The sequence below is a fragment of the Argentina anserina genome, chromosome 3 (genome assembly GCF_933775445.1).
Source record: "Argentina anserina chromosome 3, drPotAnse1.1, whole genome shotgun sequence".
Classification (NCBI taxonomy): Eukaryota; Viridiplantae; Streptophyta; class Magnoliopsida; order Rosales; family Rosaceae; genus Argentina; species Argentina anserina.
The window spans coordinates 14893080-14917650 of record NC_065874.1 but is presented as its reverse complement, the minus strand read 5'-3'; the positions used below and the strand labels follow the sequence as shown (position 1 = coordinate 14917650).

Genomic DNA, 24571 nt, shown 5'->3' with positions numbered 1-24571 from the left:
ATGAGAATTGCTGAAAGATGCATGTAAAGATCAAACTAAGAAAAAATTCAAAGAGCTCTTTTCAACTCTTAGGTTCACAACCCTTAGCAATTTCTGCAGATTTAATACCATCTAAGGAAAAACCCAACAAGGAAGTAGATATGAGAAGGAGAATACCAGCGTAGTGCCTAATTTATTTCTAAAACATAAACCAATACATATTTATCTACCAACCAGCTTCACGAAAAAAGGTCTAAAAACCATGAAATTTTATCACAAGTTAAACATTTAAGGACATACATTTTGATATCTGAAATCATCAACAAGCTCAATTAAAGACTAATATCAAAGCAACAAAAAAGTTGATCATTACTTCTTACGCTTGTTGGGTCCAGTCTTGTATCCACCCTTACAAGGCTTGCCCCAGGGCGTTCGAGAACATTTCCCATGAGGACCACTACTCTTGCTCTTGCCCTCCCCTCCACCATGAGGATGATCACATGGATTCATTGCCACTCCTCGAACTGTTGGTCTGATGCCTCTCCACCGACTTTGCCCAGCTTTGTAGAGCTTCTTAGGTTTTTTGCCTTGACTTGGGACCTCACCGACAACGGCCCGGCACTTGGAATCAATCCACTTTTCAACACCGGAGGGCAGTCTGACAAGGCAACCCTTATCTGTGGGTTCTTTCAAAATCTTTGCAAAAGTACCCGCAGCCCGAACTAACTTGCCACCCTGACCAGGATTTAACTCAATGTTGTGTATCTTGGCTTGAATGTGCATAGCAGAAAGCGGCAAGCAACTTCCATATTGTGAATTAATATCATAAGTAAAAAACTGATTACCTACATCAAGGAAAATAGGCAAATCTATCAGTAAGATTCACTTTGGCATCAAAAGTTTGAGAGAACAAACTACTCAACATCTATAAAAGAAATCAGAATCAATCTCGCACAGCGATAGAAACAATTGACTTGTGGTCAAGCTGAACCCAGAGGCAGAACCAGGAACTGAAACCCAGCTGGGCTCAACCTTAAAACATTACTATCTAATAATGAACTTACAGATTGACGATGATACTCTCATCGATCATGATTCCTATACTCTAAATGAGCAACAATAACAAAACAAACAAGCACAGACAAGAATTAAAAACCTAGTTCAGTAGTCTACTGAGCAACAATCCGAAACCAAAACCAACAATAGCAGCAACCAATTTCAAGTGATCTTTAACTTTTTAACTATACCGTAAATCAGTCGAACCATATGAATTGAGTTCAACCCATCTAAGCCCTAAAATAACTCCCCAATTTGAGCCTAATCGACCCAAGCTCATTCAAGTCTATACATACTCTCGCCATCAGAAACTAGAGCAATGCAGTAAGAAAGTCAGAACAGAATTCCCCATCTTCTACAAAACCCAATCTTTCATGAACTTTAATACCACATCGAAATTTTTCCACACTCACAAAACTGAACCAAAATCATCATTTCTCTAGTTTCCTACCTCATTATTCAATATTTATTAATTGAGTTCAGTAGAGAATAAGGATATATACCTGTGGAGAAACTGCGGTGGTTAGCGGCGGCGACTTCGGCGGCGCCGGAGCGGCTGAGGAGCCGATTCAAGATCGCCGATGAAACTGCGCGAGCTCTCCACATAGCCATTCGATCCGGAGGGTTTAGGGCTTCCTCTCTTTTCTCTGCTCTTCTAAATTTAAGACGCTTCATTTTCTAATTTTGGGCTTTTAAATTTGGGCCTCCCTCTATGAAACCCGACCCGACTAAGCCATTACCGGGTTAACCTATATAAAGCGAGTGCGGGACTTCTCCCGCCCAGAACCTCGTGACTCTCGGACTGAGCCAACTCGCTCCTTCTCGCTCTCTGCGCTTCTGAGTCGTAACTCGGTCGCCGAAGAAATGGAGGAGGAAATGGACGAAACCGAAGCTCTACCGCAGGTCAGTTCTTACATTTCCGTCGCTTCCGTTTCGGTTCTTCGCCCGGAAATCGTAGCAGAAGAGCTTAATCGATTTTTATAGTCTAGGTTTTACTTGTTATAATCCAAATTAGGGAAATCGCGACTAGATTGAAACCAAATTTGATCGGTCTATCCTGTTAAGTTAGATATTGAATTCAGATCATTAGGCTCACGAACTTTGATCTGCTCGGTTCTTTGCGGTTTGTTGTGAAAATCAAAATAGGAGTTCAGATCATTCATCTCAATTTTTTTGTTTAATTTCTGTTGAATTCTTCATAGTAGAGGCTATGATTGTCGTTGAGTAACATTAGCTATGCGAAGCTTGACTATATCCGGTTTGCAAGTAATTTTGTTTAATTTTGATAGTGATGTTTGCTAATCTAACTGTTTAATTTTGTCTGGATTATAATGTCAGGTGTACATGGCATGCATTCGGCAAGGCCATCGGTGAGTCCTCGGTTACTTTGGCTTTATTTTATCTTTGTTATCATTTGTTATGATTTATAGCCGATGATGTTTATGTTATCCGCTAAGACTGAGCTAAATATGCTTTGCCTTCTTAGTATTAAGAAAAAACTAGAATCCGAAATTGATGGATCTGCGGTGCTTACTTTTCAGAGTGGGAGTTTCTTATTATGATTCCAGCATTCGCCAACTTCACGTGATGGAAGTTTGGGAAGATGGCAGCATGGACTTCCCTCTAATTGATATGGGTATGTGATTCCTGCTTCTCTAGGAAGCCTATTTTCTCTACTCCTAATCTCCTATTGGTTCAGTACTGCCTCCCGGTACTGAAATTTGTGATTGATTTTCTTCTTGGACAAATTATGCTGTGTTTGCAACCAAAAAGTAGTCTTATCGTGTTTATAACTTGCGTCAGTTCAGTTTCAGTTACTGTTCAGCAAGCACATCGTCATGTATCTTATCTGTTTCTGTATGGGTATAACATTTCTGCAGTGAAATATCAAGCTAAGCCACTGATCATCTACACAAGCACAAAGAGCGAGGAAGCTTTCTTGTCAGCTTTACAACGAAGTGGTATGTTGCTATTATATGTTTTGACCATGCCTGAAATCTAGTCAGCTGTTGTTTACTTTTGGAAGTATTGCAGATGGAACAACAGAGGCTTTTACGGTGAAGCTTGTGAAAAGTTCAGTTTTTAGCTATGAGCAAGCATGGCACAGGTATATGGAAGCATCATCAGTAAATGTGTTAATTTTTCTAAATATTGGGGCTACTGTGAACTTGGTTTAATTTAGTAAGTTGAAGAGAAATCATATTTCATGAAGGCCTTTAGTATACTGTTTTATAACAATATCATTTCTACTATTTTTAGCCTTTGTGAAGAGATCTTACCATAAAAAGAAAGGCTATGCATATAGGTTACTGCCATTTATTTCACGTTTCTGACAAAACATAGATTGCCATCCTCATTCTTTCATGTCTATGCTAGAGAGATGTTGGGAACTACAGATCATTATTAGTTTTTCACATGATTATTATTATGTTTTATTTATTTCTTTACCTAAATTTTACAGACTGATTTACCTTCGAGTAACTGGAATGGATGATGGGTTAGACATCAAGGAGAGAATTTCTTATGTAAGTAGGCAAGCTATCTATCTTATGTATGTATGTGTTCTTATATTACTATTGATATACTCTACCTTGAATGTTATAATTTTCTTTATTCTGCCTCTCACATAATTGTTTCCTCGTTTCATTTTGAAGTATCAGAAACTTTACTGTATTTTGTCAACTGCAGTTGAGTTCTATGATGGACATGGGAAGTGATGTTCAAGTTCGTACTAGTGGAGGCCTTCTCGCCATATTAGAGAATGAAAGGATTGTGGACACACTTGAACAAATGGAATGCGGGAATGCATCTATTGCAATTGATTCTGTTATAGAAGTTTCATTGTATCCTTTTAGTCTTTGTGAATTAGCTCTGTTCTTTTCATGGGGGCTGGAGAATGGGCATCTGGTTTTGAACTGGTTCTGGTATGATACTTGAATAAATGTGCTCCTTTACAACCAAATAGAAACAATTTTCTAAAACTTGATGCAGCAGCTCATGAGGCATTGCAGATCTTCCAAACAGATAAGCATCCCAGCCATATGGGCATTGGTAGAGCAAAAGAAGGGTAAAGTCTAAATTCTTTGCTGAATTTTCTTAGGATAAATAATCTGACATGATTTTATTTCAGGTTTTCTGTATTTGGCATGTTAAATAAGGTTAGTAGCCTTTTCTTTGTTTTTTATTTTACTTTGATAGTTTTAATATTTTTTTAAGAAGCTTGCTACTAATATGGTCATCCTTATTCCAGTGTGTAACTCCTATGGGGAGGCGCCTCTTGAGGTAAATTTTCTGATTGTTAATTTATTATGCCACTACTTTGGAAGTAACCTCTTACCCAGTGGCTCATTGACGAATTCTATTTTTCATCTCACTAGGAACTGGTTCTTAAGGCCAATCATTGACCTTGAAAGTCTAACCAGTCGTCTTGATGCCGTATCCTTTCATTTTAAGCTACAAGGTGATACGACGTTATCAGTTAGTTAAAGAAGATCTTAATCAAACTGCTCTAAAGTTCTGAAAGTAAAGGACAACCGCTGCAGCTTTCTACTCTCAGCTCTTTTCCCTACCCGGAAAGGAGTTGTTTCCAAGTGCCCCCTAGGGGGAGGCAGCAATTTGTTTTTTTTTTGCCGTAGCTTCCACATCAAGCTGAAGAAGGCTCTCCATGGTTTAGTGTTTGGGGTGGGGGGGGGGGGGGGGGGGGGGTGTGATTTTATCTTCATCCGGGGTGAACTAAAAAGTGTAAGGCTGCCCTTACTTGGTGAACTCCCTTTCTTTCAGATGCTGAACTTTTAGTGACTACTAAACTGTTTCCAAAGCACAAGATCAGTGATTAATAAGACGTTGACTTTCTTAACTATAAAGATCTCTATTAGTGAAGACCATAGCTATTTTTCTTTGACAATCAGATATCATTCTTTATATCTTCAGAAGAACTAGTCATGTCTTTACGGTCAACGCTGAAATCTGTTAAGGATGTTCCTCACATACTTAAGGTACCATCTTTCTCTATTCTACCCTTTGCTGCATCCTGTTTGTTTCTTTCTCCGAAAGTAAGATTTTGGTTTTTCATTACTTTCTTGATTTTCGATTCTGTATACTTTTAAACCAATAGACTTATTAAGCTTGATTTCTGGGTTACAAAAATTATGATGAAGCATGTTGTCTCTCATGAATGTGGCTGTTATAACAGCAAGTAATCATTACTAGACATGACTGAATGACAAGGCAACGTCTTTTTGCCTGTGTTGTCTTTATTTCTTAATTTTTGAGCTTTTCTTCGGTTCTTTTTTTTTCCTTTTTTGAAGAAATTCAACTCCCCAAGCTTGGCATGTACCAGTACTGATTGGACAGCTTTTTTAAAGGTAAAAAAAAATCTCTTTTCTGCTATGTCATAACTCTAGTTTCTGTGCAAACACTGTGTGCACTCTTACCTGATCCCTAGCTAGGCTAGTATCTTTATGAAAATCATACTGATTTATGACCGTTCTGATGTCATGGCGCATGCTGGAGTTTCATATCATGTTGTAACACTATATCACTACTTGGAGGCTTAGATCTATGATATCATCATAGGCTTCTATCCCAGTTTTAAGTTTTTAACAGGCTCCTAACTCAGGTGATCTGCCTTCTAGCATCTATATGTGTTTAAATTTAGGATTTCAATTTTTCATCATTCTTTTTCATATATTGTAATGTTTATTGACAGTTAGTGCATACGATTAAGTTACAGAAGAAACAAATAGTGAGTCAAGTCATCACATTCACATCTACATTCCATAGTTGACTTAACTTAACATTTACAATTAAACCCTTAAGAGTGCAGTACATGCAACAGATGTTAACCTTTCTACAACGTTACAGTTAGGTGGTGTAAGACATTATTAGTGATGCAGTACATGCGAAAAATTTTAATCTTACTACAAGGTGATATTAAGATCATGTAAGACAAGATGTTTCTACTTTCTACTATGCCACCTCTTTACTGAGAAATATATATCTCCTGAGGTTTTCATATGGATATATTTTCCAACCTACTTGTATTCTTGTTTCATCTTTATGAATTTGGTTTTGTCTCTTGTTAAAGATTAGATTAAGGCAGAGCTTAATCCCCATCAAGACGGATTGTAACTGTATCATTCTTCCTTCACTTTGTTTATTCTCAGTGAAACATTGTGTCTTTTGACTCTATTTTTTCTTCTCTCTCTCTCTCTTAGAGTGTTTGCTCACTCTTGCACGTGAACAAGATTTTTGAAGTAGGTGTTTCTGAGAGTCTTCAAGAGCATGCGAAGTACCTGAATTTCGACATCATTGAGAAGGTTTAATTCTTTTGTTTTTTATTTTATTTACAGTTGGGGTACAATATATCTTCTGTTTTATTTTCTGTTAAGTTGTACCTCTGTTTATATAATGTTTACTAATCTTCTTTGTTCTCTGTTGTCTCAATTAAATCAGGCTGCTTCATCCATTACAACTGAGCTTGCTTATGTATATGAATTGGTTAGTTTGTGAAGTAGCCTTCAACCTTTTATAGCCTTTCATGTAATGGTAAAGAAGAAATATATTTTTTGAATCTTCCACAAGAAGGAATTTTTCTTCTAATAGGGAAAAAACACAATGTTTAGAGACATTAGAGACCACACTTAAAGTACTCCACTTAACAGTTGCTTAATTTACTAAAAGGTCTTCCCTTATCAGTTACTCAAATTTAATCCGCATTGTCAAACTGTATCATGTTTGGTCCTCCTCATGCTGTTGCATTTATTTTGATTTCCTTCTTGTGCCTGGGCATATTGTCTTTATAGTTTTGGACCACCTAGATGATACGATTATCATTAATGAAACCGAAAATTAGGAACACCCAACTGATGCCTATTACAGTGACTAAAAAATACAATCCAGAGACCAGTGTTTATTACTCTCTTTCAATCATCAGAATTTGTTTCACTAATAATTTACAAAAAGCATAATCTAAACACTTTTGTGTGTAGGTAATTGGTGTTCTTGATGTAAACAGAAGTAAAGAGAAGGGATATGAGACAATTGTAAAAGATGATTTCTGTACAGAGGTAATAAGTCCCTTAAACTGCCATTCTTATTTGCTAAATGTGAATGCATATTACTTGCTCCTCATTCATCATCGTTGATTTTGTTTTTATCTGTATTTTTAATTTATCTTTTCCAAAATATTCTCTTAATTTGATGACGCTTTTCTTTACACTAAATATTTGGATGATAAAAGTTCTTGTGTGTGTTAACTTATATTTTTCTTGATACGTCTCTTCTGCTTGGATTTTCCAAATTTTCCATTGAAATGTTAACAAATTATTTTCTTTCATTTCTATACAGTTAGATGAGCTGAGGCAAATATATGAGGAATTGCCTGAATTTCTGGAAGAGGTGATCGACTGTTACATAATCATCTTATCAGAAAGATGACTAAAATTGAATTACCAAACACATTTGTTTTGATTTAGGAATTTCCTGGCAGGTTTCAAAGATGGAACATGGGAGACTTCCTCAGCTTGGCAAGGGCAAGCTTGTTCCTTGTATTGTTTATATACACCAAATAGGTAGGGTTCAAGCTCATTGTTTTTCATGTGACTTTTGTTGAGTGACATACTGAAATGAGCTTTTATAGATATTCCTAGCCTCTCACTTGTTATTTAATCAGTGCAGTAATATTTTAGTAGTGTTATGTTTCTGATCAAAACACAATAATGCTCCTATTTTAATTTTATTTTTCTGTTGCTTAATTTCTAGGATATTTGATGTGCATTTATGAAGAAAAACTTGATGAAGCTAACCTGGAGACACTTCAAGATTTTGAGTTTGCTGTAAGTTAGTGCTTGCTTAAATCATTTGAAATATATTTGTAACTTATTTTACAAGAACGTAAAGCTTTCAAACATAGTTCTCTGATGCAGAAGGAGAAACAAAAAGATTTTTTTATCGTACTCCAAAGACTCGAGAATTGGATAATCTTCTGGGAGATATCTATCATAAAATACTAGGTATGCCACAAAGTAAAGAATTTATTGAAGTGGTGTGGTAGTAAGATAGCTGCAGGAATAAATTCTTGCATGTGAAAGTAGGTTTTCTTGTATGCGAGATTCAGAATGCTTTTCATTCTGGTGTAATTTGATATTTATTTTCTTTATAAATAATTTAACTTCTTGATTTCTTATATAGATATGGAGAGGGCGATCACTCGGGATCTGGTGTCGCATATACTTCTATTTTCAACCCATCTGCTTAAAGCCGTTAATTTTGCAGCTGAACTTGATTGGTGAGAATCTTTTAATACCGGTGCTCTCACCCTAGCTTCCTCCTTCCCTACCCCATCCTTTTGATAAGTTTTTGTTTTATTTGTAAGTTTATCTTGCTTACTAAGTTATTATTTATAAATATTTCATCATGCGGTAGCTTTCTGTCATTGGCGCTGGTTGCCCGTCAAAACAATTATGTTAGGCCTACTTTGACCATGGACTGTTTGCTTGATATACAAAACGGAAGGTGAGATATATTTTTTTTATGTGCATCTTTCGTTACTTTAGTGATGAATCATGAGAAGACTAGTGATTAGAGCTCTTTCATTTCCAGACACGTTTTGCAGGAAATGACGGTAGACACTTTTGTTCCCAATGACACAAAGATTCAAAATGATGGTAACAAACCATACTTTTGAGTTGAACTATGCTCGAGTAATTTCAAGAGGATAAAAGTCCCACCTTTTGGCGCTGAGTGTTATTTTCCAATGTTTCTGTTGGTTCAGGAAGAATTAATATCATTACTGGTCCCAACTATTCAGGGAAAAGCATCTACATAAAGCAGGTCAAATTTTTTCTGGGTTTTAGATTTTTTTTTAACGTGTCTTACTAAGGATGTTATAATTCTTCAGAAAGACGGGTTAATTCAGCTAGTGGCCAGTATGTGCTAGGACATTCTTTTATTAACTTCTTGGTGCATAATCAGAAATATTTGCATGTTTAATTATGTGTAACATCCATGCTGAATCACCTGAATGTTGATTCTGTATTGCAAGTAGAGATGTAAATTTGTTATAAGGTCACCTTATTTTTCTTACTTGGTTTATGCCTCTGGCATTATTGGTCGTCAGCTACGTATAGTGTAAAAACTAATGTACATGTATTAAGAAATGTAATGCTCCCCAGGTAGCTCTGATTGTTTTTCTAGCGCATATAGGAAGCTTTGTTCCGGCAGATGCTGCAACTGTGGGTTTGACTGATAGGTGTGGCCTACATATTACCAACATCTTTCACATGTTTCATGTTATACCTGTACGCCATTGATAACAAACCACAGTTTCTATTTCCTTCTAACAGAATATTCTGCGCAATGGGAAGCAAACTCATGACTGCAGAGCAATCAACATTCATGATTGATCTGCATCAAGTAGGGATGATGCTAAGGTAAACTGAAAATAGACCCCTTTTGAATGTAACACTGCAGACTAACTGAATTTCATTTAGCTTTCAGCATTTGCATCTTCTGATGCATGTTATTCTTTTACTTGCTTACTGTCCTAGACCCATACTTGTCTCTCTTTTAGTTGTTTATGCATTGTCATAATTCAGACTGTTCAAGTGATATTATCAATACGGCATGTTTATCAATATGGCATCTACTTTTAGTTGTTATTCAAGTTTCTTTCTGAGAAATATATTTAAGTAATATCGGTTTATTTAAACAAAACAAGCAACATGGTGTTCAATAACATCTACATGAGCAATTCTGTTGCGAAGTGATATTGTAATAATAGGTAACCTCCTCTATATATATTCTGGCTTTAAACCTACTCTGGTGGTTATTAGGACGCAAGTACCGAGCATTGTAACACCAATAATAGTATCAGAAGATTATTCCTTCTTGCTGATATTAATTGATTTGTGATTACAAACAGGCAGGCAACTTCACGGTCTTTGTGTCTTGTGGATGAATTTGGTAAAGGCACTCTAACAGAAGGTTAGCCTCTCCCCTTCCTCAAACACGAATAATCTTTTTGATAATCCCTTCTGAGCTCAGCTGTCTCAGTATGCCATAATCATTCTCTATTTTGTTGCAGATGGCGTTGGTCTGCTTGGTGGAACCATAAACTACTTGGTGTCCTATGATTCACCCCCAAAGGTTGAGGCTCTATCTTCATGCCATGAGAATTGAATCTCAGACCTAATATAAATCTTCCAGATTGTTTTTGCTTTGTTTTCTTTTTCTACATATCTCTTCGTCGTATGTGCACTAGGCCATCATGAGAATTAAAAGTCACTCTGTCTGGAACTTGTATTCTTTTGCAGGTTCTAGTGTGCACCCATTTGACGGAGTTATTCAGCGATAGTTGCTTACCTAAAGTAAGGGTTTATATTTTATACACTGATTCATACTTCCAGGTAGAAATTGCAAGATTGATTATTATTAACATATTCTTTGGATTTCAGTCCAAGAAGATCTCATTTTACACTATGAGTGTACTGAGGCCTGACGACTCCACAGATATTGAGGATATTGTTTTTCTGTATAGGTAGAATTTCGCATCTCTATACATTGCCTTGCTAAGGAATTTGTTTCACTCTTTCGGAAATGAGTTTGAAGCCATTTCCGTGGATCACAGTGGTCATGCATGTAAATTTTGCCAACTTGCAGTTTGCTTCTGTAAATAGTGTGTATCAGAGGATGACCCTAAGTTGTTTTCGTTACAGGGCCATTAATAAGTTACGATTTCTGCTAAAAACAGATTTATTATTTATCTGTACTCTAGCCATAGACAGTAAATTATGGCTTTATGAACTGTACAGTTAGGAGTAACAGCATCTCTGATTCCATTGTCCTTTGGTTCCCTGCTGTTGAACATAACTTTTCTGTCCGATGTTTGTAAATTAAATTTTCATCTTTTGCAGGCTAGTTCCTGGACATGCACTGCTTAGTTATGGTGAGTATATATAAACTTGCATTCACCAAAATGTTAGCTAAGCTGAGGCAGTTACCATGATAAATAGTTGAACAAATATTTAGCATCTTAAAGTAACAAACAGTAACCTTACAAGGGTAGTAGCCTCTCGTATATGTGTACATGTTCTCTTTCACGCACGCGAACATATAAAATCATGTGACAGACACGTATCTATCTAAGTTCAGAATGTCTATTGGAGTATTGCTATATGGAGTCACAGTCTGTTTACTATTTTGTACATCCCTACAGGTCTGCATTGTGCACTACTTGCTGGTACGTGTGTGGACCTTGAAACTTATGCTAGTGATTTCCAGGAAAAAAAGAAAGCATTTTGGAGTTCCCTCATCCCACACACACACACGCACACACACACACATGACATATCTGCGACGATATCCTTCTCTCCACTACAGTCTTGAGGAAATGTTGGTGGTGGCAGCTTCAGTCTAACAGCAGAATGTTTTGAAATATTACTGGTACGTAGGTGTCCCTGAGGAAGTTATCAAGAGAGCATCATTTGTATTGGAAGCTATTGGAAATAATCAGCATGTCGAACGATTGTGCAATGAGAATATATCAATTCAGGATCGGCAATACCAGGTTTTAGTTCAAGAACTTAATCTCTTATGTCTTGAACATCAAGCTTGAAATTAGATGATGTAACTTTGTTGGTGCAAACGTACTTGCGCAAGATTCACACTTCAAATGGCTTGTGAAAACTGAAAAGCTATGAAAAAATTCTACAATAATTACGCCTTTTTGTCATATTTATGTTCAGCCTTCTTTCTTTCCTTCTTTTTAATTCAATGCAGAAAATAGTGGACAAGATGTTGGCATTTGATGTTCACCAGGGTGATCTAGGCCTGTTCTTTCGAGACTTATTTCCTCCATCCTAAAAAAGCACCAGAGGTAACCTCTGCCGGCTCCTTCACCTTCATTGTTTGTTCCAAGGGCTCCTGTCGCAAAATTTACTTGAGATACTAATTTGGATCCGCAGATGGGGGTTTAAATATGTAATCAATTTATATCATTCTTTCTTTCAGGTAACTTCGCCGTTTTGTGGTCGTGATGAACTCAGAGAGGTTGCAGTCGGATCCAGATAGCAATGTGCGGGGCATTATCTTTATCATTGGTCGATGATAAAGATTACAGAAGGTAATAGATATGTTGATGAATGCTTAGGTGAAACATGTTTCCTTTCATGTAAATAGTTCAATGTAGATATTAAATTGTACGTAATACATGTATCTGATATTCAAATCTCTGGTTCCTAACTGCGCGTGCCCTCTGATTCTGTAATGGTACACAAATCATATATTGTTCCCCTCTCTTCACTGCACATAATTAAAGGAACAAGCTGAAAGATGTTTGATTTTTCTCTATGAACAAGTCTTGTGGTTTCGATAGCGGAACTCCAATCAAGTCTACGCGTAAATTAACTAGTTTTGATTGTTTCGTAACCGCAAGTTCATCTATGACTTGAGAGTTTCCAACTAAGCATGCCACAAATTTCAGTTGGCATGATCTCATGCATTATCAGACATTGACTCCCCATGAATATCAAATGTCATGTCATGACTCATGAATGACATAACACAAGAATTTTGCATCTTTAATTCAAGGTCCTCTTGTTAGAACAAAAAATATATATTTCTATATTTTATTTAAGACAGGCAGCTATTTGCAGTTTACCATAGTCAATATCTCATTGAATCCAGTTGATTTAATAAAAAAACAAAATTTGAATTAATCATCAGTAATGTTCATTTCAAAGTTTGATATTTCGCGGTTTGAGAAGAAAAGTTGATGCAAAAGCTTGAACACCCTAAAATCTTTCAAACGCAAAAATGAAACCCACGTGACCGGGTACGTATTGGAGAGGTAGGAGCACGTAAAACTGAAGAGCGAAACAATCAAAATATGGTCGATCGATCCCGATAAGTCTTCTTCATATAGTCGCTTCATAAAGCAATAGTTTTATTATAAACCTAATATAAAGGTTATGATACATTAGTAGACACTTCGGCGATCAACAACTCCAGTTCGAAATATGATCAATCGACACCAACAGATGTGATCAGTATATATATTTAGGGATCCTCTAAAAATTTCGTCCATTTTGAACATGGTTTGACTGTCCGTACCTATAGTCAACAAAAAAGATGCATTTTGATATATTAAAACCCCCATTAACCGGGGTTTTGCCAAATGAATTTCCTTACTGCGACCACGCACGATCGGTGATAAAAATTAGGTGAGTTCATATATGCAAATGGCTTTCAATGTTCGCATCTTGGTAATGGGTCTTCCCTTAGGGCATATTAGTGGTGTTTTTGGTTTACCGGAAATTCCGACGGTCAAACGAGGTCCGAATTGGATGAACTTTTACAGTGTTGCTAAATATATATACCGATCACATCGGCTGGTGTCGATCGATCTCGAGAAGTTTCCTTCATATAGTCGCTTCATAATGCGATAATTTTATTCTAAACCCAATATAAAAAAGTTATGATACATTAGTAGACACTTTGGCGATCGACAACTCCATTTCGAAATATGGTCGATCGACACCAGCAGATGTGATCAGTGTATATATTTAGGTAGGGTTCAAGCTCATTGTTTTTCATGTAAAAATTTTGTCCGTTTTGGACATGGTTTAATTGTCCGTACCTACGGTCAACCAAAAAGATGATTTTTGACATATTAAAACCCCCCATTGACCGGGGCTTCGCCAAATGGGTTTTCTCGGTGCGATCGTGCACAATTGTTGACAAAATTAGGTTATTTTAGATATGCAAATGGCTTTTGGCGTTCACATCTTGGTAATGAGTCTTCATTTAGGGCATATTAGTGGTATTTTTGGTTGAGAGACATTGTAGCAAGTTGATCAATCAGTACTGTCAAGAATGCAATGTTGATCTTGGAAAATTCTATCCAAATGGGTTTCCTCGTTACGACCATGCATAATCGGTGACAAAAATTTGAGTGATTTTCAAATATGTAAACAGTTTTTAGCATTCGCATCTTGGTAATGAGTCATCTCTTAGGGCATATTAGTGGTGTTTTTGGTTTACCAAAAATTTTGACGATCAAACGAGGTCCGAATTAGTAATGTTTTTTACATGGCCACTAAATATATATACCGATCATATTGGCTGGTGTCGATCGATCCCGAGAAGTTTCCTTCATATAGTCGCTTCATAATACGATAGTTTTATTCTAAACCTAATAGAATATGTATGTATAATATTTTATTACTTGGCGGGCTTTTACGGGCCGGGCCTTACAGATTTTCATAGGCCGGGTCTTGCGGGCTTGGCGGGCCGAGCCGGGTTTCCCACCTCTAAACTAAGCCCGGCCGTCTCCCCACGGAAGTCGGTTTTGGCAGGCTTTCTCGCGGGCCGGGCCAGGTAAAAGTCGATCAGATCCGTGGGCTAAATGATGAGGCCTAATTGACATTGCTTGCCCAAGAGAGCACCCTAACGCCAAAAGCAGCGAGTCGACGAAGTAGATTCGGTTAATCAAATTATTCAAACTTAATTTTGAGTACAGAAGTATGAAATCGTCTATGCAAATACGATCAATAGAGACCATTACGGTACGTAAACCTTGAATTCTACTGTAAATCAATAATATAGTAGTATGTTCCAGAAATAAGACTATCTGACTAATTCACAGACAACAACAAAATATCATAGTAGCAATATATAATCATCACAACTCGATTATAGCAGGCAAAAGTTCTACGCAATGACCAAGAAAACTTATCTTATAGTAATCGGACCAAGGATTATACGCCAAGTATACGGAAAAATGACTATTATTTGGTCAAAGGGAAGTATATTAAAGGCCAACTATATATATACGATAGTATCTGATAAAAGTCAATTCTAATCTATTATAAATAGGTGATAGAGGCTCATTGTTTACGCACAGATCGTGTTGATTTACTATCAAACAATATATTGATATTCACCAATTGTACTTACGAGTTAAAATGATGTACCAGCACTTGGTCTTCTGTGTTCTTTTGCTCATCTCTTTGGTAAGCTCTCTATATGCATGCATGCATTTTAACAATGCATGGCTAAATTCTACATGCAAATCTGCAATCAATAGAGTATTTCATCCCTAATCATAAGAACCAATTAAATATGTGTGAATCTGCAGATTGATTTAAGCACGGCAGCTCGCAGTAGTCCCCCTGACAATGTTTTGGAATGGGTTCAAAACGATGATCGCCGTTTTCTGCGTGCCAATATAAGAGTTGGTGATCTTGATCGAACCATTAAGTAAGAAATTTTGGCAACACGTTTCTGCTTTATATGCAAATCTATATATGGTTCTTAAGTCCCTGAGTATATATATGAGATCCTGCTAGATAAATTAATTTGTTTCTTATAATTTGATTGCATGGTCGATCAGGTTCTACACCGAGTTTCTTGGGATGAAAATTTTGAGCAGAAAAGAGTTTCCAGAAGCAAATTTCTCAACCGCAGTCATTGGGTTCGGATCTGAAGATACTCAATTTATTCTGGGGCTCACTCAATACCGTATGTTCGGTACTCAGTATATATCTCCTGAATTGCAACCCAAAGAAACCATAAATTCTGCTTCCAAATGATTTCTCAACCTTTTACGACCATAAAGTCATATATTTAATAGACTTGCATCTTAAACATCTTACTTCGCAGACACTGCAGTTGGCAAATTAGAGCTCGGGACAGCTTTCAGTCATTTCGGAATTACAACTCAAGATGTACGTGCATCGTATGTTCTGTTTAAGCTTTTGTTTATGAGGGGTTTACACGTTAAATCGTTAACGTTGTTCGTATTGGTTTACACTCAGATTTACACAATGGTTGAAAAAATTCGAGCCGCTGGAGGGGTGATTACTCGTGAACCAGGGCCAGTCACACCTGGCGGAACTACCATCTACGCATTTGTGAATGATCCCGATGGCTACAGTTTCGAGCTCCTTCTCCGACCGCCTACTCCAGAACCGCTTAATCATATGTGCTTAAATGTGGTTGACATTGATCGTTCTATTGACTTCTACGAAAGGGTAGGTAGTGCAAATTAAGACTCTAATTAGTCTTTGGTACACTTAAATCCTAGCTAGCTATAGTCTGCTTTCTCCTTACAACAGTAATTTACGATATGTTATTAGTTAATCATGCATGCTTCGGATATGTTAATGCAGGCCTTGGGAATGAAATTGCTTCTGCCAACGTTCAACAATACTGAAGAGCAGGTAAATAGTGGTTTTGCATCAAAGTTTTTTTTTTCGATACAAGGTTTTGCATCAAAGTTGGCAATCCTGTAAAGTTGTAAACTTAATACTAAAGAATATGCATTAACAATTATGTTAACTTTTACTTCAATCTTCATGATCGACTTCATGCAGTACACTGTAGCTATGGTCGGTTATGGAACCAACTATACTCAGACGGTCGTCATCGAGCTGAAATATAACTTTAATGTGACAGAGTATACCAAAGGAAATGGATATGCACAGGTCAGTTATTACTTATTATACGTATATTGTATATAGTTCCCTTGCAACATCCATATCATCCAATATCTGCTAAATAAGGGAAGGAGTACGTTGCAAAGTCATTGTTGACTTGGCTCATTTCTAATTTATCCGTCTCTTCCTTTTATTTTCCTGGATTTCGAACGTTGATCAGACCAATTCAACTCGAATTAATTTTATTTATTTTTTCACTCATATCTAGTTTTCTAATTTTTCTAATTGAAATTTCAGGTTGCTATTGGCACTGATGATGTATACAAAAGTAGTGCTGCAGCTGTTAAACAGGTTGTACAGGAACTTGGTGGCAAAATAATTCGACCACCAGGTCCAATTCCATTTCTCGGGTCCAAAATCACTGCATTCCTTGATTCAGATGGCTTTGAAACGGTAAACCCCTTGTTTTTTCTTTTCGTTTCGGATTTTTTTTCCTGAAGTAAATGGGACATTTATATAGCTAGATGTATTGAGGTAAAGAGCTAGCTAGGTTGGAAGCAAACAATAATAGTTAAATGGATTCAGTTGATGACTGATGAGTGATTACTAGCAAAAATGGCATTAGTGTTCTCTTTCCCAATATATATCTGCTGTATAATGAACGTCTAATCACGGGTCTGAACACCAATCTGACTTAAGTAATATATATGATTTGCACGTATATAGTTTTGTAGGTTTCATTTTTCTTTCTTTGGAGGGTGCAAGTTCCCTTCTTCGATATTGTAATGCTAATTGGTAATCTCTCCAGGTGTTGGTGGACAATGATGACTATGCTAAATATCTGAAGAAAGATTGATGATCGAACCAAAATGCCCCTCTTGCAGTCATTTTAGGTCTCTTGCTAGCTTATGCACCTAATGACATCGTTCGATTTCTTTAATTCTCCCTTACCAAAATAAAAGGAAAAATCAAAAGTCATTGTCCATCATTGGCTTCTAGATTTGCACTCCTTAAATTATATGCAGTTTCAATTTACATCTCTTCATTTATACCATATGGTGCTGTATGTATATCGATTACATTATTGTATCAAAGAGTGGTTAGATACATGCCGATATGAACTTCACTAGCTCAATCTCAAATTCGAAGTTCCAAAATGTATAATTTTACATCAATAACACATAGTATATACAAGTACTGGAGAAGAACTATTTAGCCGTTGCAAGTTGGTGATAATGTTAAGAGTATACGTACTGGTAACGTTAACAATCAAGCTAAGGATACTCTAATGCTTGTACTCACTCTCTTACGATTTTCTATATATCATTTTAGGTCTAATTCCTTAATCGAGCTCGATGTCAAATTTTGATGAACGAACAACCATAGCAAAGTGCGAGGCATTATGAAAATAGTTCAAGATTTCAGTTGGCATGCATGCATGATCTCATGCATATATAATCACAAACACTTGACTCTTCTAATCAACATTAAATTTTCATGTCGATCATGACTCGTAAATGACATAACACGAGAAATAAATTTGCATCTTTATTCAAGCTCCTGTTGTTCGAACATATAGATATTACTATCTTTAATTAATATAGGACAGGCAGCCATTTGCAATTTTCCACTTAGTCAATATATATATATATCATTGAATCCAGGTGATCATCAGTACGTAACGTTCATTTTAAAGTTTGATATGATATGGCGTGCTTGAGAAGAAAAGTTGATTGTCAATAAAGCTTGAACGCTCTGAAATTCTTCAAACGCAAAACTTATACCGTCGATCACCCAAGATAATGCATGAGGAACTGATGTCTAGAAGAACTCAGGGATTCACTTCAGAGATAGGATCTCTGAGCACTTGGAATGATTGGCCTTGTACAAAGTCTGAGAAATGTTTAGACATGTCTGGCCATTTTCACATGATGGACCATATATAATACAGCACAAATATAAACCCACATGTCAAAATCAAAATCAAAATCAATCCACATTATCACTAGCTAACACGTCTATATGTTAACCGAACAGGACTAGTTATTATATATGCATCTCTTTTGGAGACATGCTTTCTTCTTGTTTGACAGACATTGTAGCAAGTTGATCTATATCAAAGATCAAGAATGCAGTGTTGAGCCTCTCCTGATCAGCAGCTCGCTCTGGTTCCTATATATACCTTCCTATGGGGCAGGTCTTAACTCTTTAACGCCTTTCGTAATTAAAAATATCGATAGAGATCGAGCACGGAGCAACAAGCCTTATTGATATTGATTGGCATTGACGTAGTACATTCGCCTAATCAAATTATTCAACTTGTAGTTGTAGAATATATTATGATGTTAGAATAGTTGATCAGATTGATTTATCTGAAGAAGAAAAAGAGGAGTGATGATCGAAGCAAAATGCGTTGCAGTCGATTATGCCATTATCTCTTGCTTATGTACGTTATTCGATTTAAATAAAGATCGATATTCTCTGACCAAATAAAAAAGAAAAGACAAGAGTCCTTGTCCTTGGCTTCGATCTAGATTCACCCTAGCCTCCTTAATTTTATGCAGTTGCAATTTACGTCTCTTCATTTATACCAACACCATGTTGTATGTATATCGATCAATACATTATTGTTTCAGAGTGGTTAGGCACATGCCTTTATGAACTTCACCAGCTTAGCTTATTGCAAATATGAAGTTTCAAAATGTATAAGGTTACATCAGAAACATATATAACACAAGGAGAAGAACTTTAACGCTTGCAGCAAATTGGTAATAATGTTAATGTAAAGTTAACAATCAAGCCAATACGAAGACTGTTTAGTAAAAATATCCAGTATGTTGAAGACTTAAGATACTCTAATATGCTTGTAGACACCCTCTTACGATCTCGATCTATCTTCGTCAAATCAAGGAGATATCTAATCCTTAATCGATATCGACCTATACTGACATACTCAAATCCATCCATGAACTAACGACCATAGACATTAATCATTGTAGTCCCAACAATAATGATATAGATGAAAGAGACACATTCGTGGCACATTTACTTATCCGGAATGAAATTAATATGAAATAGGAATCGGAAAGAATGGGAGACGGAATGGAATAATACGGAGGAATAGGAAATAAACTAGTTACGATTGTTGTTTTTTACTTGTAATAAGGAGTCATAATTAAATTTAAGTTAATTACCAAAATACCCTTTTATAAATAGGAAAAAACTCTCTCTTTAGTGTTTCCTTTGCAACACTTGATCAAAATATGTATTTAAGTAAGTCATTTTGTAGCTATGGCTAATTAAGTAGAGGCCTATTAAGGTACTATGTCTACATGTCAAACTAAACACACAACTAATATAATCAAGTCATAGGGGTAAGGATATTTTTTGAAGAAATTTTCATTCCCTCCTATTCCCTCCAATTCCCACCTCCCCCCTTGGTATTACAATTCCAAATCTCTTCCGGAATTCATTCCAGTTTTAGAGGTGGGCCCCACCACGAATTTCATTCCTCTTGGCAGGTAAACACCGTAATGGAATTGATTCCAGCAGAATACAACTCCATTCCAGGTAAGTAAACATGCCATAGTTTTACACGTTAACATCACGTACTTCAACTCAGCTCAATCCTCTCCGATCCAATTCGACAGACCTCCACCTTAACTAGTGATACCATCTTGATCCGCCAACCATTACTAGTTTACTACGTACATTTTAGATCATCAATTTCACCTTAATTCGCTACTTTATTTAAACTTCATCATACCAGCTAATAATAGACTCATCTGTTGTGCTGCAAGGTAAAGTATACACACAGTTGTGTGTGGTGATGAAATTGTATCATAAAATGCACGTGTCAGTGTGGGGGTAGTTTGTGGAGGAAAATGTTGTTATATAGTATGCAGCAGTGCATAACAGAATTTTCTTCTAAAGCTACATCGTACTATGTCGTAAAAACCTGAATACGTCGATAAATTCATATTGTCCATTCAAACGTGCAATATATGTAAAATTCAACCCGAATATCGAGAAATCCATATCATCCATTCGGAGTTCACCAACATACACCAATGGGAGTACGTATTCTCTTTTCTGTTGTCATATTTGTTGTACAAAAACTTTTCAGGTGGGTTTAAAGGAGTCACACACCGTTGAACCATAGCACCCTATGATGTAAAATTTTCTTTTACCAGACATGGATCATGGGGTTCAATGCCAAGAGAAACCAGCTGATTTTCAGGCAAATTTGGTCCCATTTGGTTGTTGTTTTCCGTTCTCCGAATCCCATATCAAATAACAATGCCCATCCCCAATACTCTAATCACCGTGGATGATCATAAATAGTCAATAAAAATAGTCAAACTTCATATCACAGCCGTCTGATGTTTGTATCAATTCAGTCATGGACCTATATATTATGGAGTTTGATTAGAGTGAGAGAAGGAAAAGGATTCAAATTTGCTCACCCCCACAGTCCCACACTAAGGGGGTCATATCACCATTCAATACAATGCTAACACATCTATGATTAACTATGGTTAAATTTTTGTATCATTAATTAAAAGAAAAAAAAGAAAAATCAGGAAATAGAAAAAGTTTTATATATTTAGTTATTTACTTATTTTTCTCTACGTTTATCTCTTTTACTCGCACCACCACACGTCGTCGGAAGTCGGAACTCTACAACTATAGCCGATTGTCTTAATAGCCTCTGTCATCTCCTAAAACTAAATTTCAATTCACCTTCTTCTCAACACCTCATCTCATTCTAGTCTACATAATCAATCCAACACCAAGGGCCATGCCAACCGTGAGATCCATGACCATGAGTACTCTGTCACTCTGCAGATAGAAGCCCGACAATTCCAATATGCTCTTCTCTTCTAGGTGATGGTGATAGATAGTGGGAGAGAGAGAGAGATATATATATATATATATATATATATATTATTCATTCACCATGATCACATCTTTCTGGGTTTTTAGGTTGATACACCATTATCAGTTTATCACCATCATGGGAGAGATAAAAGCATACAATTTGGAAACCATATGTATGACTGTATGAGAGTCCTAACCCGATTATTTCACCCGTCATCCGCCACCGCTACTGGCGACAATAACTTGGTCTCACGACCCGATATGAGAATCTATATATTTTTTTGTTAATTAATTACTCTTGTGGGGCATCTGTACACCAAAAAGAACAAGGTGTAATCACTAATTGAGGTAGGCACTAGAACAACTTTAGCAAAAGATGATATTGATCAAACCAACCAAAAGAAGATGATGAAGAGCGGGGAGGATGAAGATAGAAGACGAACAACTTGAATTAGGTTAGTATCAATTATATGCGGGCACAATTAATTATAAAATCTATTTTTCTCTATTTCCTTTTAATAAGTCCCGTTAACCATAGTTGATCACAGATTTTTTCTTATACACGTGTCAGTGTTAAATTGAATGGTAATATGACCCCTTAGTGTGGGGGTGAGCAAATTTGAATACGAAGGAAAACGGTGGAAATTGGAAAGCGGGAAAATAGAGTGGGAGGGAGGGAGAGAGGGACCAATTATACATTTACAACTGTAGTGAGTGGAGTCCGGCTGTTCACACTGATATAGGCCTAATTTCCCAATGGGGTCTCTTTCCATTTATTGCCATTTGCCAACCAGAAAAGTAGGTCTACTCGCTCTCACAGCGCGTCCACAATTTTCTCCCACGTTCTTCAACAATTTGAACTCGATCTGATTGGTGATTACATTCATGTGTTATTAGCTAAAATAGATCACGTCATCCTGTGTTAGCTAGATTGCATTTTTGTAAAATTAGGCCGAGTATTATAGATAAAATCGCGTGGTATTTTCAAAATCTTTAAGCATATATATGAGAAGTTGATAACCAATTGGTTTTAGAGAAAAAAAAATTTACCACGGTAAAAGACTTATCTAATTCGAACCTCAGTTTGTTAGCAACATCTCTCAATAAAACTACAATTCAAATTCAATTTAAATTCGAGTTGCTCTTTGGCTCGAAGTGGTAGTTAATTGGCCACCATTTAAATTTTTTGCTCAAAGTCCTTTCACTTCACTACATTTCAAATTTCAAGATTATTAATGAAGAAAATTGAATGTTAGACTTTGAAGCTTATTCCCTCCATGACATGAGGGTTCACGTCCATAATTTACTGGCGCGTGTTTGACACGAATAGTATGGTTTAGAGTTATCTCTCTCATCTCTCCTCATTTCCACCCGACACGCTCTCTCTATCTCCCCCGCCGAAACCAAACCACTGTCACATTCTCGGCCTCGCACCGCCGCTGTTCGGCGAATCCAACCACATACATTCATACCTTCATCTGCCTCTCGTTCTCCTCTACATAGCTACAATAGTAAATCAAGCACACGACCTGTTTTAGAAGAAATCAGAAAATTGAGTAGTGAAGAGCAATCAAAGATTGTAGTTATGCCGTTAAGCTCTAATGAGGCTCCCATCCTTCGTTTTTGTAAGCCCATTCTATAATTCTTCTTACATTCGGTTCATTCCTCAGTTTCTTGTATTGAAACTAATTTGGAGACTTATCTCAATCTTTCATCTGTTCACAACCTCCACGTTGTCACTATCCTGGTAACCCTTTAATCCCTGTTTGATTACCCACCTCAATCCCATCTTTAATTTCAACAACCCAGAACGGCATAACCTAACTTTGCTCTTTTTTTTTCCTCTACCTCCATCATCAAAACCATGTATATGGCAACCTCAACTCCTCAAGTTGCGACTAGTGAGTCTTATTGCATACTTCGGTGTGGAGATCTCTATACGTCGTCGTCTTGATTCCATGATTTTTATCCAATTAGAAAGTAAGAGAATAAGATGGATTGTGATATATCAATCCCACATGCAGGGTTATAAGCAAAATTCTTACTGATTTCCATATTTTTACCGCACTAATTATTGATTGCCACATCATTATGTTAAATGCATGACCCTTCATGGCCATGGAAAAAATTATTTTCAATTAGACTCCTTATTTTACAATCCACACGAAAAGAGCTGAAACTTACACTCCTCATTTTACAATTCACACTGTTTTTTAAGTAACTTGAATATTTTTCTTTGTTCACTCTTATAAGAAATTTAACCAAATGAGGAAAGATGGAGTGTGGATTACAAATTTGAGAATATAAATTTCAAATCGCTTAATGAAAGATAAAATATAAATACAAATGTTAAATGCTAGTGAAAAATGATGTAAAGTTAATTTTCTAAGTTTAACCCTCATTCCCTTTAGTTTAATTCGAGTCTTAGTGTTTTGGTTTCTCCACATTTGATACAATTTTAATAGTCTCATTATTTTTTTGAGGTGTTTATGCATTCTTAGTTGTCCTACAAATGCGTGTTCTCAACATGTGAGGGTAGGTTAAAAACGTCTTATGAATCGAGATTTTTTGTCTTTGGTAATGATCAAGATTGTTTAGTTGCACTAGGTTTATTTATTGGTTTTTAAAATTTCAGCTAAATAAGTTATAACGACTTATGAATGTTAGAATATTTTTCTATTTTTAACCTTTTAAATTCTTATTTGGTGGTGTAGTATTTTTGTAGTTGTTGTATGAAGAAGGTAGCTGTTCCATTGAATGAACTTTATTTTCAAAAATTGTATTCAAAGATTTTACTTTCTATTTTTAACTCGGATTGTTGAAGATTTACCAATTTATGTGAACTAGCTAAAGTGATGCACTTTCCTAAAACACGCGAAATTCATGGAGGAGAAAAATTAAAAAGTGCGTGGAATCACGCGCCCACACTTTTTTAAAAGGCAAAAATGCGCAAGAATCGCGGGCAGCACGCAAGCCTCACGGGCAGCGGGCAGCACCAACCGCCGTCTTCCCAACCAGTGACGCCGTTTTTCCCTCAAGGCATACAAAAAAAACAATCAATGATTCATTTGACCTGCTCGCCCCGAACCTGAGGCCCGGGCACAGGCTCGGCCTCCACAAACGGCCCCTCCTTTCGAAAAAGGCCAAGCCACGCCTTGGAAAATAATGCAACCCAAAGCAAAAGATAGATAGAGAGAGAGAGAGAACAGAGGCGCGTT

At 36.6% G+C, this 24571-nt stretch overlaps 3 protein-coding genes across 4 annotated transcripts; 2 read left to right on the top strand and 1 right to left on the bottom strand.

The window, feature by feature from the left end:
• Nucleotides 1-251: 251 nt before the first annotated feature.
• On the bottom strand, nt 252-1663 carry LOC126788413 (60S ribosomal protein L2, mitochondrial). Its single transcript, XM_050514402.1, has 2 exons — nt 1539-1663; nt 252-824 (listed from the first exon to the last, which is right to left on the bottom strand). Exons 1-2 carry the CDS (start codon nt 1645-1647, stop codon nt 349-351), a joined length of 585 nt encoding a protein of 194 aa, XP_050370359.1. The 5' UTR covers nt 1648-1663; the 3' UTR covers nt 252-348.
• A 182-nt stretch (nt 1664-1845) lies between these two features.
• Nucleotides 1846-11916, top strand: LOC126785902 (DNA mismatch repair protein MSH5). 2 transcript variants are annotated; one of them, XM_050511579.1, is made up of 34 exons: nt 1846-1938; nt 2374-2405; nt 2577-2671; nt 2916-2996; nt 3070-3142; nt 3497-3560; nt 3724-3878; nt 4001-4102; nt 4166-4193; nt 4286-4317; nt 4413-4470; nt 4944-5030; nt 5343-5399; nt 6252-6353; nt 6490-6534; nt 7026-7103; nt 7384-7434; nt 7526-7607; nt 7798-7871; nt 7949-8048; nt 8227-8323; nt 8461-8550; nt 8638-8702; nt 8810-8868; nt 9210-9286; nt 9381-9467; nt 9959-10020; nt 10121-10182; nt 10350-10403; nt 10491-10573; nt 10950-10981; nt 11252-11275; nt 11487-11602; nt 11815-11916. In XM_050511579.1, exons 1-34 carry the CDS (start codon nt 1900-1902, stop codon nt 11896-11898), a joined length of 2427 nt encoding a protein of 808 aa, XP_050367536.1. In that variant the 5' UTR covers nt 1846-1899; the 3' UTR covers nt 11899-11916. The 2 variants fall into 2 exon arrangements, with proteins under 2 accessions (XP_050367536.1, XP_050367537.1); XM_050511580.1 differs by lacking the exons at nt 1846-1938; nt 2374-2405; nt 2577-2671; nt 2916-2996; nt 3070-3142 and having other exon boundaries at nt 3493-3560; nt 3690-3878.
• Nucleotides 11917-15002: 3086 nt separating this feature from the next.
• Nucleotides 15003-17680, top strand: LOC126787935 (lactoylglutathione lyase GLX1-like). The gene is made up of 9 exons (XM_050513859.1): nt 15003-15047; nt 15173-15294; nt 15428-15564; nt 15697-15761; nt 15852-16067; nt 16206-16256; nt 16410-16520; nt 16770-16925; nt 17281-17680. The coding sequence occupies exons 1-9, from the start codon at nt 15003-15005 to the stop codon at nt 17326-17328; spliced, it is 951 nt and encodes a 316-aa protein (XP_050369816.1). The 3' UTR covers nt 17329-17680.
• The last annotated feature ends 6891 nt before the right edge of the window (nt 17681-24571 follow it).

Bases quoted from the DNA above. Each gene is read 5' to 3' on its own strand.
- LOC126785902 (XM_050511579.1), top strand. From the start codon at position 1,900: ATGGAGGAGGAAATGGACGAAACCGAAGCTCTACCGCAG. The intron at 8,869-9,209 runs GTCAAATTTTTT...AATGCTCCCCAG, and splicing joins AAAGCATCTACATAAAGCAG to GTAGCTCTGATTGTTTTTCT. The intron at 10,021-10,120 runs GTTAGCCTCTCC...ATTTTGTTGCAG, and splicing joins TAAAGGCACTCTAACAGAAG to ATGGCGTTGGTCTGCTTGGT.
- LOC126787935 (XM_050513859.1), top strand. From the start codon at position 15,003: ATGTACCAGCACTTGGTCTTCTGTGTTCTTTTGCTCATCTCTTTG. The intron at 15,048-15,172 runs GTAAGCTCTCTA...GTGAATCTGCAG, and splicing joins TTCTTTTGCTCATCTCTTTG to ATTGATTTAAGCACGGCAGC. The intron at 16,068-16,205 runs GTAGGTAGTGCA...ATGTTAATGCAG, and splicing joins CTATTGACTTCTACGAAAGG to GCCTTGGGAATGAAATTGCT.
- LOC126788413 (XM_050514402.1), bottom strand. From the start codon at position 1,647: ATGGCTATGTGGAGAGCTCGCGCAGTTTCATCGGCGATCTTGAATCGG. The intron at 825-1,538 runs GTATATATCCTT...TCCTTGATGTAG, and splicing joins CCACCGCAGTTTCTCCACAG to GTAATCAGTTTTTTACTTAT.